The sequence below is a fragment of the Echinops telfairi genome, unplaced genomic scaffold (assembly GCF_000313985.2).
Source record: "Echinops telfairi isolate 266 unplaced genomic scaffold, ASM31398v2 ScPeMD7_7469;HRSCAF=8507_1, whole genome shotgun sequence".
Lineage (NCBI taxonomy): Eukaryota > Metazoa > Chordata > Mammalia > Afrosoricida > Tenrecidae > Echinops > Echinops telfairi.
In genome coordinates this window covers 72288400-72304431 of record NW_022111373.1, presented here as the reverse complement: position 1 = coordinate 72304431, position 16032 = coordinate 72288400, and the positions used below count along the sequence as shown (strand labels likewise).

Here is a 16032-nt window from a genome sequence, read left to right as displayed (position 1 = left end):
TGATATTTTCAATTTTCTTCATCACACCATAATTCAAGTGCACCAATTCTTCACCAGTCTTCCTTATTCATTGTCCAGCTTTACATGCAAATGAGGTGATTTAAAATATTACGGTTTCAGTGAAACACACCTTAGGCCTCAAAGTGACACCTTTGCTCTTTAATGCTTTAAAATGGCCTCAGCAGCAAATTTGCCTAGTGCAACAACTCCTCTGCTTTCTAGACTGCTGCTTCCCTGGGCAATGATGGTGGACTCAAGTAAAATGAAATCCTTGGCAAGTTTTACTGTTGTGTGGATTTTGGTTTTCTTTATATTCAGCTGTAATCTGTGCTGAAGACTGTTGTCTTTCATCTTCAACAGTAAAGGCTGTATGTGCTCTTTGCTTTCAGCAAGCAAGGTTGTGTCATTTGCATATCACAGGTTGTAATAAACCTTCCTCCACTCCTGATGCTGTACTCTTCTTCATATAGTCCATCTTCTTGAATTATTTATTCAACATGCAGGCTGAATAAGTCTTGGGAAAGGAGACAATTCTGACACACGCCTTACCTAAGACTAAGCCATGCTGCATGCAGCTCCTGGCTCTGTTTGATGACTACCTCTTGGTCTATATACAGGTGATGCATGACCAGAGCTTGGTGTTCTGGTTTGCTCGCTCTTTACAATGTAATCTAGAGTTTGTTATGGTCCACACGCTCGAACGCCTTTGAATAACAAGTGAGCCACAAGTGAACATTTTCGTTTGGTCTTCTCTGCGGTCAGTCAATAGCCATCTGACTTCAGCAAGGATAACCTTTACTCACATCCTTGTCTGAATCCAGCTTGAATTTCTGGTAAGTTCCCTTTTGAAATCCTATTACAACAATTTTTGAAATATCTTCAGCAAAAGTTTATTTGCATGTAGTATTAACTACATTGTTTCATAATTTCTGCATTTTGGGTGATAATTTCACCTTTGTGATAGGCCCAAATATAGATCTCTTACAGTCAGTTTGTCCTGGACCTCCCTCCCAGATTTATCAGCATAAGCAAGTGAGCAACTCCAACACCATATGTTTGTTGAAACATATCAATTGATGTCTTCTTGATATTATTGAACTATTGAGTTGTATGATATTTGGATTAAATACCAAGAAAGTTGGAAACGAAGAAGCCTGGGAGGGAGTGTAACATGAGAGGAGTGCTGTTACGTTGAGGGTATTGCACAGGTTTATTATAACCTGTGATATGCAAATGACACAACCTTGCTTGCTGAAATGTTTATTTATTTCATGGCAGGTACATAATCTGTCAATTTGTGAAGGGGTGCAGTCTAGCCTGTCAATCAGGTCGCAGCTTTGGAGGTGCCATGGAGATAAATAGCTCACTGGAGGTCAGATACAATTTCTCTGAGAGCTATTCCTGTTGACAAGCTGCATGGAGCTACAATGATGGAGCCAGAGCCCTGGAGCTGGAGAAGCCACATGGAGACGCACACCAGCGCTGAGATGGTTCCACTGCCACTGGATCCACAAGACTTTCCACCCACTGGCCTGTGGTCTTCCTGCACTCAGTGTCATTGTATGTGTTGCATGAGTCTGAAGAGGAATTTATAGACTGGTTCCGGACATATGAACTAGTATCGAACTTATGGATTGATCTGGACTGGGCTAGGATCTTTTCTTAAAACACAATTGTTCTTTTATACAAAGCTCTTTCTTATACACATATGTGTGTGTCTATGAATTTGTTTCTCTAGTCTACCAGACTAACACAATGTGTATAAAATTATTGAATAAAAACTATATTTCTTTCATACATAGCAGAGCAGCTCCCTCACTGCAATCTATTGAAAGTCAGCCCTGGATAAAAGGGTTATAAAACAAGAAAAAAATCTTTCTGCAAACTGTCACCCAAACTACAGTAAAGCAAAGTCATCTCGGCAGTTAGTTTTTTTGGGTTGTTGTTTTTTTTTTAATAACATGATAAAAAGTAATAATATCAAGTTAAATGAGGCAAAGAGAAGTGGTAAAAATGCTGACAATAAAAATTATGAAATAAAAATTATGATATATAACAATATGTTCATGGTAGGTAAAGTCCGGGTGATCACTTTTTATTTTTAATTATATATAGTGTGCACATATTACTAAGACCCAGGAAAAGAAAATACAGTAACTGCTGAACACGTGAATAGATCAAGTTTTGATCACAGAAAAACCTAGTGATCTTATATGAATAAACAAACAATGAGTACAGAATCTTAAATCAACTGATAGTTGTTTGTTTTTGTCACTTTCCCATGAACCTGCTGTTAAATGTTCTTTAAATGGCAGATAATAAATGGTAATGTATTAATGGCTTATTGTTTCCTTGTGGTCTTTGTAACTCCCGTAGTCTATAACTCCCACCCAGATACTGGGTAGGAGAAGATAAATAAGGAGCAGAAGATTGTAACTAAGGGATTGTTTGGTTTTACCATTTCTCTGGGTATAAGTGAGCCATCTCCGAAGCAGGAGCAGGAACCCTGCAATCAAGAAAGATGAGCCACCGGCAGAGCATGTTCCAAGATCCTGCCTAACACGGGAGTGTAGCAGACCATGAGTCAGAGCAGAGAAGCAGTACCAAGACTGAGAGGCGGAGCAACAGGTTTCCTGGCCCACAAAATAAGACAGAGACCAGGGAACCATGTAGTCGAGAGGCTGAAGACCACAGAGAGACTAAACTGCTGGCTAAGAGGCACTGCAGTGGTCCAATGATTGTATCCTTAATGTTTTTTGATTCGGACTTGTGGTAAACTGTTTACATCCCCTAATAAACAAATCCCCATAGTTGTGAGTATTGTCCATGACTTCTGTGTATGCATTGCAACAAATTACTGAACCCAGCAGAGAAGCAGAATGCCATGGGAGGAGCAGTTGGGATCAGAATAGAAGGAGAATGATGGGTCTAGGCATGTTGGACCCCTGCCTTATGGCAATTGGCCTTGGCCTGGGGTGGAGATGAATTCTCCTTCTCCCTACTGAATTAGGAGGAGGCCAGATGAGGCCCCATCACTTCCTCAGTCTCCAACATGAAAAATCAATGTATCAGGCAAGAAGAAAAATAAACAACTGGAGCCTTTGTTGATAATAACAAAGCCTTTGTTTATAATAAAAGGTAAACAAAGCCTTTGTGTCCTCCAAATAAAGCAATTTACAAATAGGACAGAAATAAGTTGGGAAAAGCAAGGAATGCTTTAAACTTTGCTGCATGAAAAAAAAGTTGCTAAATTATCCACGGAAAATCTGGAATTTTGAATTCCAAAATAATTGAAAGAGGTGGGGTTATAAAGCTCCTAGAATCAGATATTCCTGTTGGTTTGCAGGGGCTGAGTGTACCTTCCCTCTGGTGAGACCCATCAGAGAGGAACCAATAAACAGTTGAATGTATCTTCCATCCATTCCTAATCTGTCAAGAAGCTCTAAACATTAATAGCTGTCAAACTTTCTTAGTAGAACATAACCTTATGCCAAACCCTACTATTTTTTAATATTGAAGTTTATTACAAAAATGTTATATAAACATATTTGAAATACTTTACTATATAGTATCCCTGGTAGTGTACAGGTTACACATTGGGCTACTATCCACAGGGTTGGCAGTTTGAAACCACCAGCAGCTCCATGGGAGAAAGGGCTTTCGACTCCCATAAACAGTCTCAGAAACCCACAGGGGCAGTTCTACCCTGTTCTAGAGGGTCACTCTGAGTTGTCATCAACCCGATGGTAGTGACTTTAGTTTAGCTAGACACTATACAAGGGGCCATCCAAAAGTTTGTGGACAAATGGGATGTACAGATAACAATTGTTCTACTAATGTTTTGAAGCCACCATGTATTAACACTCATTGGAGATAATTAAATTATAGTATGTACAGAATGTTGAACACCGCGATTAGGTGCCTCATGGATTATAAGCTGAAATGTCTCCTGGGTTCAGCTCTTTTTCACTGCCTGGTCCTCCATTTATCAGGCCACAAAGCAGGGTCCCGACTTCTGCCCTGCAGGAAGCTAGTAACACCACATCATACTTCCCAGCACAGCTTTCCCACTTGAAAGTGCACTCACTCTTCAACTTGGACACAGGGCAAGAAGGTGGAGACAATTCTGTTCTTGTGTAAAACACAGGCCCATGATCTAAAATTTGGAACTTACAAACATATATTATGTTACTGATGTAAGTAGGCATATAATTTTGATAACAAAACTTCTCATTCTGACTCAATCAAGCAAGTCAACCTATTCTTAAAGTTTCAGTCCTCTGTGGAAGGAAAGGGGAGTTTGGGTACCTGATGGTCTTCCACATGTCGAAGCCATCCAGGGGCTTGGTGCCATTGGTATTGCCCCCTGCCAGCCTCACCAGGGTCGGCAGCCAATCAGAAATGTGGATGAGCGCCCGACTCTGCACGCCCTTCTGTTTCAGCAAGGGGCTGGCCACAAAGCCCACGCCTCGGATGCCACCTTCCCACAGCGTCCATTTTCTTCCTCGAAGGGGCCAGTTATTGCCCCCAGCCAAAGTCTGCCCTCCGTTATCTGAAACACAATTACATCTTGGCATGAGGATGATGTTAACTATGAAATACATTTAACAACAGAAGAGCCCTGATAACCCGATAGTGTTTATAAAAGAAAAAGAAAAAAAAGTCTCCTTGTCCTCTCCCATTCCTAATATGCTCCCCCCACCCCCCACTCCCCTCCTCCTATGACACAGAAAAAACAAAGTTCAGCACGGTCCATATCCTCCCTCCTGTTGTTGTTGCTAGGGGCATTGAGCTGCTTCCTCCTATAGCGACCCTCTGCACAACAGACCCAAGCACTGCCTGGCCCTGCGCCGCCCTCACCCTTGTCCCTGTGCCTGAGCCCCTTGTAGTAGCCCCCGTGCCCATCCAGCCTGCTGAGGGCCCTCTGCTTCCTTTGTTGCCCCTCTACTTTTCCCAGCACCATGGCCTTCTCTGGGACTTCTCTGATAGACACCGCTGCCGTTGAGGTGACGCAGGCTCATGGCAACCGCACGTCTGTCTGAGTGAAACTGTGCTCCACAGGGAGCCCGATGGCTAATTTTTCAGAAGTAGATTGTCACAGCTTTCTTCTGAGGCCCCTCAGGGTAAACCCCAGCCTCAGCCTTCTGGTTGGCAGTCCAGTATGTTTACTGTGCCACCCAAGGGTCCCCCTTCATGGACAGGGCCACTGAACAAACAGGACGTTCCCTGGTTATAATGGTTTGGGATAGGTCCTTGTTCCAAGAACCCAACTGAGTTTCAAATGCATGTGTCCCTGTCAGTTGAGCCCCACTCCCCTGACATCAAAAGATACCTCTGGTTTCTTTTGGAAAATCAAAAGATACCTCTTGGAAAATTCTTTAGCATTGAAGCTGGTAAGTGAATTAGCATTCTTCTCCCTGGTGATCTGAAACACTTTTTCTTCCTGGTGAAAGCTGAAGATGTCTCTCACGGGCTAAATGTCTCTGTCAACAGAGCCGTCAGTGGGGAAAGTCATTGTGAGGAGCATCCCTCCCTTCTTAACGGCTCAGCATGCTACAGCTTCGTATTGAGCCAGGCCAGGAAAAAGGGCTCTCTCCACAGACCAGGGCAGAGTGGGTATCTTGGGGAAGGTGCAGTACAAGTTACAAGAGGGACTGAGATGCAGTATTTCACCAGCCAGGTAAGGGCTCAGAGCTGGACTGCAGAATAAAAAGTGGTAGGTTTTGATTTTTGGGGGTACATTGAGCTATATAGCTTAATAGAAATATTCACTCAGAATGTCTCCAAACATTTAGGTGACATTAGCGACACATTCAAAATAACACTTATTTGCAGATATACTACACTTAAATTAAAAGGTTAAAAACAAACACTACTACACAAATGAACCACAAGAGGGCACTATGATGAACCTGCATTGTAGAATGTTGTATTCAAATCAAATACAGAAATCAAAGATCTACTAAGACCATAAAATGTGAGCAGAAGGAGGGAAAACAACCCATGATAACACCAAACTCACACTCATTGAGTCAACTAGGGCTTCTGGCGACCTTACAGGACAGGGCAGAACTGCCCCTGTGGTTTCCGAGACTAACCCTTTATGGGAATAGAAAATCTTATTTTTCTCCTGCAGAGCTGCTCGTAGTTTTGAACTGCCGACCTTGCAGTTTGAAGCCCACCTCATAACCACTACACCACCTAGGGTCCTATGGAAGGGAAGAGAATTGCATTTGTCAAGTGCCTACCATGTGCCAGGCAGAATCCCTGGTTAGTGCAAATTGTTACTACAGGGCTTCAAATCAGCTCTTTCTGGCTCAACTCCCTGCTGAGAATATATATTTCTATCCCAGATATACTGAATCAGAATGTACAGCCAACAAACATTATGCAAATCCACCGGCTGCTCCGAGGGAGAACAAGGAGGCTGTGTACTCCTGTAAAGATTTTTAGCCTCGGAAACCCTCTAGAGCAGATCTTCCTAATGCCACGGCCCTTTAATACAGTTCCTCAGGTTGTGGTGACCCCCAACCATAAAATTATTTTCTTTGCTACTTCTTAACTGTCATTTTGCTACTGTTGTGAATCAGGCGACGCCTGTGAAAGGGTCATTCGACCCCCAAAGGGGCTGTGACCCACAGGTTGAGAACCGCTGCTATAGAGGGTCTCTATGAGTTAGAATTGGCTCTATGGGAGTAGGTTTGGTTGGGGGGTTTGGTACTGCTGTTATTGCTATTGTTGTTTTCAATTTTTACAACAACCCAAATAGTATATTGCTAGAACATTTTACTGCTAAAAACAAAGCTAAAACATTTTACTGCTAAAAACAAAGCAACACGACATGAAAAGGTCAGACAGCTGTCCTTGGCAAAGCCAAAATTCAAGCAAGGCCTATATGAGCCTATATCCAGACTCATGTCCCTGGAGAGCCATGCTCCTGATGCCCCCCACAAACCCAACTTGCTGCCACTGAGTTCATTCTAACTAAAAGAAGAGACACAGCTCCAAGATGGTCACTCTGTATGGGAGTAGACAGCGCATCTTTGTCCCATGGAGCACAGCTGGTGATTTCAAACTGCTGACCTTGAGGTTAGCAGTTCAATTCACAATCCACTATGACCTCAGGGCCCCAGGCCTCTAAAAGCTTCCCTAAGAACAAAACAAACTCTCATTGTTATTGAGTCATTTCCAACTTATAGTGGCCTACAAGGCAGGGGAGAACGGCTGCTGTGGCTTTCTGAGGCTGTAATTATTTACAAGAGTAGAAAGCCTCCTCTGTCCCCCGTAAAATCTTCTCCAGGGACACTATACACACGCCAGAGCAAGCAGCACGAGTCAATCAGTCAAGTGTGATTCTTCCCAGGACCCCGCAGCGTTATTGTAAAGGGAGCTTCATTCCCTTTGTAGGATCCTTGATCACTGGTGGCTAGGAAAAGCAGGGCGCTTCATGGACCCTTTAGCACATCAGGTGCTCAGCAACCGTCTGTGCTTCCCAAAGGGGAACAAGGAAGAATCGCGAGTGAGATTAGATGAAGGAAACACTTCCTCAGTAGGCTAGGGGACCATCAATCTCATCGTTCACATCACAGGATTATAAGAACCTCTCCTCAATCTTCACCACTTCTCTTCTGGGTTGTGCAAGAACTCGAGGCCCAGTCGTTCACATGTGTCAGATGACTGAATCCACATTCAATGTCCAAAGCAAGTGGAGCAGACCGGTACTTTCAACACAGCAAGAGAGCCCCATCCTCAGAAGAGAGATTCTTCCGTGTGCTCTGTCCACAGAATACCTGCTACCCCTAGCGTAGGTGTGTAATTTAAAAGATGGGACTGTGCACATGACATGAAAACATAAGAAAGGAAAGGGGAAAAAAAGGAGATCTACACTCTCCCCATGATTTCAAGAACAGGCAAGACAAGCACTATTATCTCACCCATTGTCTAGATGGTTCGTGGAACAAGCCTGTGTTAGACTGGGCCGTCTAGAGAAACAAATCTAGTGATGTTCATATGTTTAAGAAAGAGCTTCATATCAAGAAGTAATTTTATATCAAGGAAGCATCTCAGCCCAGTCCAACGTAAGCCCATGAGTCCGATGACAGCCAGGCTCTCTGCAGGCTCCTGTTGCCGCAGGCTGAAAACACAGAAAAGCGAAGCGGGATGCAGGAAGATCATAGGCCAGGGGGTGCAGAGTTACATGGATCCAAAGTTAGTGGAAACATGGCAGGACGCTGACAGTTCTCACGGTCAGGCGGCCCACATGGGGGCTTCCCCTGCGGCTGCAGCATCTAAGCCAGCAAGAAGGCAAATGGGCAGAGAGAGAGGAAGGAGTTTCCAGTTTCTCCCTTATCAAAAGGCCACCTCTCAATGGGGTACAATCACACTGTGACCTGATTGACAGGTTGGATCCCACCTTACATGTTCACACAGGGTCCAGCTGACATAAAATCTAACTGCTACAATGCCCGAGCACATGCTGTCTTCTTCTTAAAAGGATATGCTCTTTTGTGATACCCTATACCATGCCCTTCATATTTGGGCATTTCTTTGTTAGTGTTCAATGCTGACCAGAGTGTTCCAAGCGGACTGATGCAGGTGATGGGGTCAGCGTGTGATGCTGGAGAGAAGGGTGGCTGGGATGGGACCATGATTCTAGGAGAAGCTTTTCAATCATGACTCAGAAAGGAAAATACTCGGACGGTAAGAGCATTTGGCCGCTGTCGATCCTGCAGGAGCTGGAAGGTGTCTCTGAGGATTATGAGAGGAAGGTGCCGATGACGTGAGGGTGACTGCTTTTGCCATTAACCCAACTGTGATGTGTTTGCCATCTGTGAAACTGGAAGTGTTTCCATCATTAGTTATCAAGGTGGCTCCCCCATCATTTTCTTCAAGAATGGCCAAGAAAGCATGGCTGGTTGACTCCCCGCCAGCTATAGACTCAGCAGTAGAAAGAGGGCAGTTCAGCTTCTCCGCAGGGGCCTCGGGCTGCTGGCCGCCACTTGCCTGTAGTCTCTGCTGAGCCAGGTCCATGGGTGAGCAAGGTAGAGTCCTGTCCACTATTTCTTAGTGTCATCTCTGGTATTTCAAGAGTTTGGCCGGAAACTGATCAGATTTCCATAAAAGAGTGAGAGAGAGAGAGAAGAGAAGGAGGGAGGGAAGGAGGGAGGGAGGGAGGAAAGAAGGAAGGAAGGAAGGCAGGCAGGCAGGAAGGAAGGAAGGAAGGATGCTCATTTAGAGCAAAGGGGCCTGGGGGGGGGGGGGGGGGAGTGGGTCTCTTGTACTGTTCACTTCATTCTGACATAAACATAAAAATAACCCCCCAAATGAATAATTCTACCACTGTTCAACATGTTTGGTCTCATTTCCCCACCTGCTTTGCTCCTTGGCAAGAGTTAATTTTTTGTTTCGTGTTAAGAATTCATTTTCAAGAGAAAATTTTCTTGTTTCATTTCCTGACTGACTTATTGAAAAACAAAACAAACAAACAAAAAAAACCACCATCTAAATTGAAATAAGATGACTCCAGCCAGGAAAGAGGAAAGCTGTAAGGAAAAAAAAAAAAAAAAACAACTTTTTTTCCAGGGAAATAGTTTTTCAGCACCGTCTTGGCAGAGAGAAAAACCTAATTATAAATCCTTTGCTGCTAGAAGAGAAATGTCAAAATAAAATAAATGTTGTCATATACAGACTGTAAATCTCACTTTATTATTCATCATGGAACAAAAATAACTGCCAGAAGTCATGGAAAAACATTGGTTCGCCAGAGATCTGAGCAAAAGCAGTAAATGTATGACAGTGATGCCTCATCCCGACCCAGCTGATAAAAATTAGGGTGAAACCATGACGACAAGACTCATTTTCAGGACTACTCCCCAAACAATTTCAAGTTGTGGCTTGCCTTTGGAAGGCTGCCCTGAGCCATCAGAGACCCCGCTCCCTCCTCTGCTTCCCAGGACATCCTCCTTCCTCGGGCCAGGGGGTCATGGGAGGAAAAAGCCAGCCTCACACCACATCTCGGCCTGGGCTTGCCTCTGCACAGTCACCAATGTGAGGATGACGGATGATGGGGCAGCCTGATTGCAAAGACAGGGAAGCCTCGTTGTCCATAAAAAGGTGCCGGCTTGCTGATGCTTGATTACTTTGGATTAATTTTTTTTTCTTAGTTCCAAAAAATACAACTATATCCTTTGGAGAGCTAATGGGTGTTTGCGTAGTCACCTAAAACCAAAAATCCAAACCCACAGCCAAGGGTTTGATGCCAACTGATAGCGACCCCATTGCATGGGATAGAACTGCCCCTGTGAGTTTCAGAGACTGTAACTCTTTAGGAGACTAGAAAGCCTCTTCTTTCTTCCATGGAGTGGCTGATGGTTTTGAACTGTTGACCTTGCAGTTAGCAGCCCAAGGAGTAACTACTACTCTACCAGAGTCCCAGTCATCTAAGGAAGTTGATAAATGCAACTGAATCTTGGAGAAAAGAAACTAGTAAAACTAGTTACTGTCTTCAAGGGCACTCTGGCTCGTGGTGACCCACAGGTCAGAGTAGAACCAAGTTCCAGGAGGTTTTCAATGGCTGATTTTTAAGAAACAGATCACCAGGCCTTTCTTTTAAGGTGCTGCCCCTGGGCAGACTTGAATCTTCAGCCTTTTAGTTAACAAGGTTAACCATTAACCCAATGAATTTGGGGGGGAAAGAACAATTACGGAGGAGAAAACCGACAATCAAACGCACTGCCCTCCAGTTGACCCTACAGGGCAGGGTAGAACTGGCCCTGTGGGTTTCTGTAAGAGACAGTAACTCTTTCTTTTATCGTTTTATTAGGGATTCATACAACTCTTATCACAATCTATACATAGGTCCATTGTGTAAAGCACATTTGTACATTCATTATCCTCGTCATTCTCAAAACATTTTCTCTCCACCTAAGCCCCAGGCATCAGGTCCTAATTTTGTTCCCTCCCTCCCCACTCCCCCCTCCTTCATGAGCCCTTGATAATTTATAAATTTTTATTTAGTCATATCTTGCCCTGTCCAACATCTCCCTTCACCCACTTTTCTGTTGTCCGTCCCCCAGGGAGGAGGTCACATGTAGATCCTTGTAATCGGTTCCCCCTTTCCAACCCACCCTCCCAGTATCGTCACTCACACCACTGGTCCTGTAGGGCTCATCCGCCCTGGATTCCCTGTATTTTCAGTTCCTATCTGCACCAGTGTACATCCTCTGGTCTAGCCAGACTTGCAAGGTAGAATTCGGATCATGATACTAGGGGGTGGGGAGGGAGGGGACAAAATGAGGACCTGATGCCGAGGAAGAAGCATTTAGGAACTAGAGGAAAGTTGTATTTTTCATCGTTGCTACATTGCACACTGACTGGCTCGTCTCCTGAGACAGTAACTCTTTATGAGAGGAGAAAGCCAGGTCTTTCTCCCTCAGAGGTACTGGTGGTTTTGAATGGTGAACCTTGCAGTTAGCAGCCAAAGGCATAACCACTACTCCACCACAGCAGGTGAGCACAAGAAAAGCAAAATTTGGTGATTTCATACTTTTTCTGGGACTTGGCCCAGCCATGCCCATGACCTTGAATTTCAGACATTCTTTTGTGTACAAAGGCTGCTTATCTACAGGCTATTGACTGGTGAGGGAAGCTTCTAGACCCATGAGAATTTAAGCTGATAAATCTCACAAAATATCACAGTGGTTTGTCCAATCTGACACCTCGTCCATGACATTGCAGTGGAGAAGATTTGTTCTTGTTACTCACTTGCTTCTTTTTGATGCCCACCATGTGCCAAGGACCACTCTAGTTCTGGACAGATGGCAAGAGAACAAGGCACATCAAGTTCTCGCTCATGGAGTGAGGGACAAGAAGAGATTAGCTCTTTCCATTCATGGTAGGCAGTGAGTGGGGTGAAGAAGGACCACCCTAGGGTGTTGGTGTTGAGGTGGTGGCAGGGGTGGTCTGACAAGGGATCTCAGAAGAACTCACACCAGAATGGTTGGACAGTCAGGCCCTCAGAGCAGAGAGCCCAGGTAGAAGCAGCATGAGGTCTGAGAGTCTCACTCAATCACACATCAGATAGTGGAGCATTCTGCTTCTGCAGAAAGATTGCTTTTGAATTAAAGATTAACTACCCACTTATGAGTCAGTGAATATTATTGACTCGATGTCAGTGAATATTATTAGTATTCATTTAAGTGGGAGAAAGAGGGGGTTTTCTACTCCCATAAAGAGTTATAGTCAGAGCTGATTGTGATTATTCATATACAACTCTTTTTAGAAGTGGTTTAACAATGGAAGTGTATGACATGTGGATATTATATCAAGAAAACTACTGAAATGAAAAAAAAAAAGAAACCAAATGTGACCTATGATTACCATGGGTGGAGTTAGAGTTCTGGCTGAGTGGGGGTGGGGTTCATTTTAATGGTGGAACGATTGTGAGAGGGATAACCACAATGGTTGCACAACACAAAGAGTATAATCAATGGCATTGAATTATACATATCGAAGTTGTTGAATTGGTGAGTGCTTTGTTTTGTATATTTTTGCCAAAATTGAGAAAAAAGTTACATCAATAACAATGAGGATGGGGGAAAGAAAATGCTCTAAAATGACTGGTAAAGATCGCACAACTCTTCTTGATATGGTTGCACTATTGAATTGTACATGTGGATGAAGTGTCACTGCAAGTATTTTTTTAGAAAGTTACCATCTCCCACAGGGGCAGTTCTACCTTGTCCATCAGGGTCACTATGAGTTGAAATGGACTCAATGGCAGTGAGGTGTTGTTGTTTTCGTTTTTTTGTATTCACTTAAGGCCACTCTGTTGCCAAAAGTTATGGAAAACTTGAGCTGAATGATTACTAAAAATCAATAAAAGTCATGGTTTGGGGTCATCTTTTTCCTCTGTCTATACTATGGCCACATTTCGGTTACTATTAAGTGTCATGGAGTCAGCTCCAACCCATAGTGACCCTTTGTACAATAGAACAACAGGTAAGTACAACCAGCGCTGTCCTCACGATTGTATGTTTGTATCCAGGGCTGTAACCACTGTGGCAATCCATCTCATTCCTCTTTTTAGTTGGCCCTCTCTCTACTCTGCCCAACACGATGTCTTTTCCCAGTGACTGGTCTCGCCCGAGAAACATGTCCAAAGTACAAGAGAGGAAGTCTAGCCATGCTTACCTCCAAGGAGCATTTGACGATTTCTTCCAAGACAGAGCTTTCCCTCCTTCTAGCAGTTCATGCTGTGTTCAATATTCTTCCCCAACACTACAATTCGAATGCACTAGTCATCTCTGGTTTTCCTTAGTCCTTGCCCAGCATATGAGGTGATTGAAAAGGCCATGGCTTGGGCACATCGTAATCTTCAAAGTAACAACCTTGCTTTTCAACACTGTAAAGGGACCTTGTGCAGCAGATTTATCCAATGCAATACATCATCTGATTTCTTGACGGCTATTTCCATGAACACTGATTGTAGGTCCAAGTAAAAGGAAATCCTTGACAACTTCAATCTGTTCTCCATTTATCATGATGTTTATTGATTCAGTTGTGAGAATGTCGGTTTTCTTTGCACCGAGTTGCTATCCACACTAAAGTCTTTGATTTTCAACAGCAAGTGCTACAAGTCCTCCTCCATTTCCCCAAAGAAAATGATGTAGTCTGCATATTGAAGGTTGTTAGTAAGACTTCCTCCTATTCTGATGTTCAGTTCTTCTTCATATAGTCCAGGTTCTTGAATTATTTGCTCAGGATACGGATTGAACTGAATGTATTTGAGTGATATAAGCTAAACCTTTTGGTTTGGGGGGTACTTAATTTCTTCAAGCCTACGTGTCCTCATTTGAGAAAGGAAGACAACTATACCTACTTCATTATTAGGTCTTGTATACAGTTAGTGCATAATAAATGGTACCTACTGTATGATAGCTTATATTCTGAGCATCCCAGCTTGCACAAGGCTATGGATGACAGTAACAGCTCTAAATCCATTTGCAGACTCCTCACTAGATTAAGTCTCCATTGAATTCCTTCTGATCATTAACTGATCAATAAGCATGTAGACAATTTTGCCCTAGGTCAAGTAAATTACATCCATCCCTCAATAGCCAGGCCAGGACAGGCAGTCTCTCTTAGGGGCTTGCTGCTGAGTGTCCTTGATGGAGATCAGCTAACTGGGGGTCATGAGTCCATGCCCTATCAGTCTCACCTTGACTGCCTTGGTCAGAAGGCCCTGGACCAATCTTAGAAGCTCTTCTACCTAACATAGCGTACATGTCCCAATCATGGCCTATTCCTGCTTCCGTAGTCCCACCTATAACGGTGATATATTGATCACCCATCAATCCTCAATTTGTGACAGTTTCCTTTGTATCATGGCTATTTAATTGGATCCTCTGATGTCATTTTGACCTTGTGCTAAGTGCCTGTGTTATTGTCCCTTTTAAGACTTAATAAATGCTCTCCTTAAGTTATATTTGTGACTGGGGTCTCTTTGTACCCTAAAAGATTGTTCACATGAGAGGGCTACAAAAATTCATGAGAAGATAGTAGAAATGTCCTACAAACTTTTAGAAACCCCTCGTATTAATGAGAACCAGCAGTGGCAGCACCAACAAATATACAGAGTGGAACGGGCTACGATTAGGGATTGCTTACATACATACGATTAAATGTGTCTATTGTGCCCATACTCGCAGGCATTCTGACGGCTTGGGGGTTAGGATTTGGCTGCTAACCAGAAGGTCCTCCCCAGCTGCTCCAATGAATAAAGACGTGGCGGTCTGGTCTGTGGGGATTTCAGCCTGGGGAACGTCGCTGGGGAGGTTCTACTCTGTCCTCTGGGTCATGATAAAAGGGAACTGACTTGATGGCAGCTTAAAAAAAAAAAAAAGAGCTCATACTCTACAACACCGTGCTTTTTAAAGAAGAAAGCACATAAACAGAATCCTTCTACACTACACTCTGCAAGTCACTTCTGCAGAATATAATTACACATTGTATTGAATAAAAACACATTGCGTTTTATTCTTTTTAGATCCCTGGTACCAACAGTTTGCACTGGACGATTGAAGGCTGGTGGTTTTGATAGGAAGAAAGATTAGGTATAAAGAGGGTTGTCTCCACCGAATGCCTATGCTAAACCAAAATGAGCTGGCCAGGCCACAAGAAAGGGGTCGGAAAGAAATCAGACGCACATTCGATACCTAAGAGATTATCCAAAGCTGGGCATTCGCAGACCAGGGCCACCTAGACACAGATGAAGGTCAACCTGGGCATGCACACACCAGGACCAGCAACATTATATCACACATGCGCATGAACTCAGCCACTAAGACAGGCCAATACCCTCAACCAGGCCCTGGCCCCATGGGGGTCGGAGGCTGGGATCTCTCCTGTGTGCCCTGGGCATGGGCACGCCCTCTCAGGTCTCACACCCTCTCTTTCTTCTGTTTTGGTTCCAGGTCTCCTCTTTTGTTTCTGTGGACTCCTCTTAAAAGCCACTCCCAGGGCACCCACCATGCAGCCTTGCACGCTTTCCGGAGATGGCGTGTATTGAGACTGAGACTCTACTACCCCAAACTTCCCTTTCACTCATAAAAGTGACTTCGATTTACAAAAGTGCTTCTGCTGCGTCAATTCTTTCAACATTGAGAAGCAAGAACTGAGGTAAATCACCCCAGAAATCTAACCGTTCAAACTCGCCAGTGGTGCATTGGGATTAAAAAAAACAAAACACCTGGAAATTAGCGTCCATAGTGATGTCAAGAAAATCCCGGGGGGCACTAGTAAACTCTGTATCACAAGAGGGTGCAGGGAGCCATAACCAACTTACCAGCAATGGGCTTGGAGTTGTTGTTATTCCTGGTGCAGAGTGACCCATGCTATCTTTGTGACTTCCAATAAAGCACACCAGCGCATCACCTATGACTAGCTATACAGAACAAAAAATGAAGACTTGCACAATATTCATTAGAATATTTGCAGGGGACCAGACTTCAACCCCGTGGTCCAAGATCTGAA

At 43.8% G+C, this 16032-nt stretch overlaps 1 protein-coding gene across 1 annotated transcript in view; it reads right to left on the bottom strand.

Annotated features, from left to right (window-relative positions):
• The window catches only part of ARSB (arylsulfatase B), a 268069-nt gene that overhangs the window by 103724 nt on the left and 148313 nt on the right, over window positions 1-16032 (bottom strand). The window contains exon 4 of the mRNA XM_045285212.1: window positions 4309-4552. Coding sequence (XP_045141147.1) covers window positions 4309-4552 — 244 coding nt within the window. The remainder of the gene's footprint in view (window positions 1-4308; window positions 4553-16032) is intronic.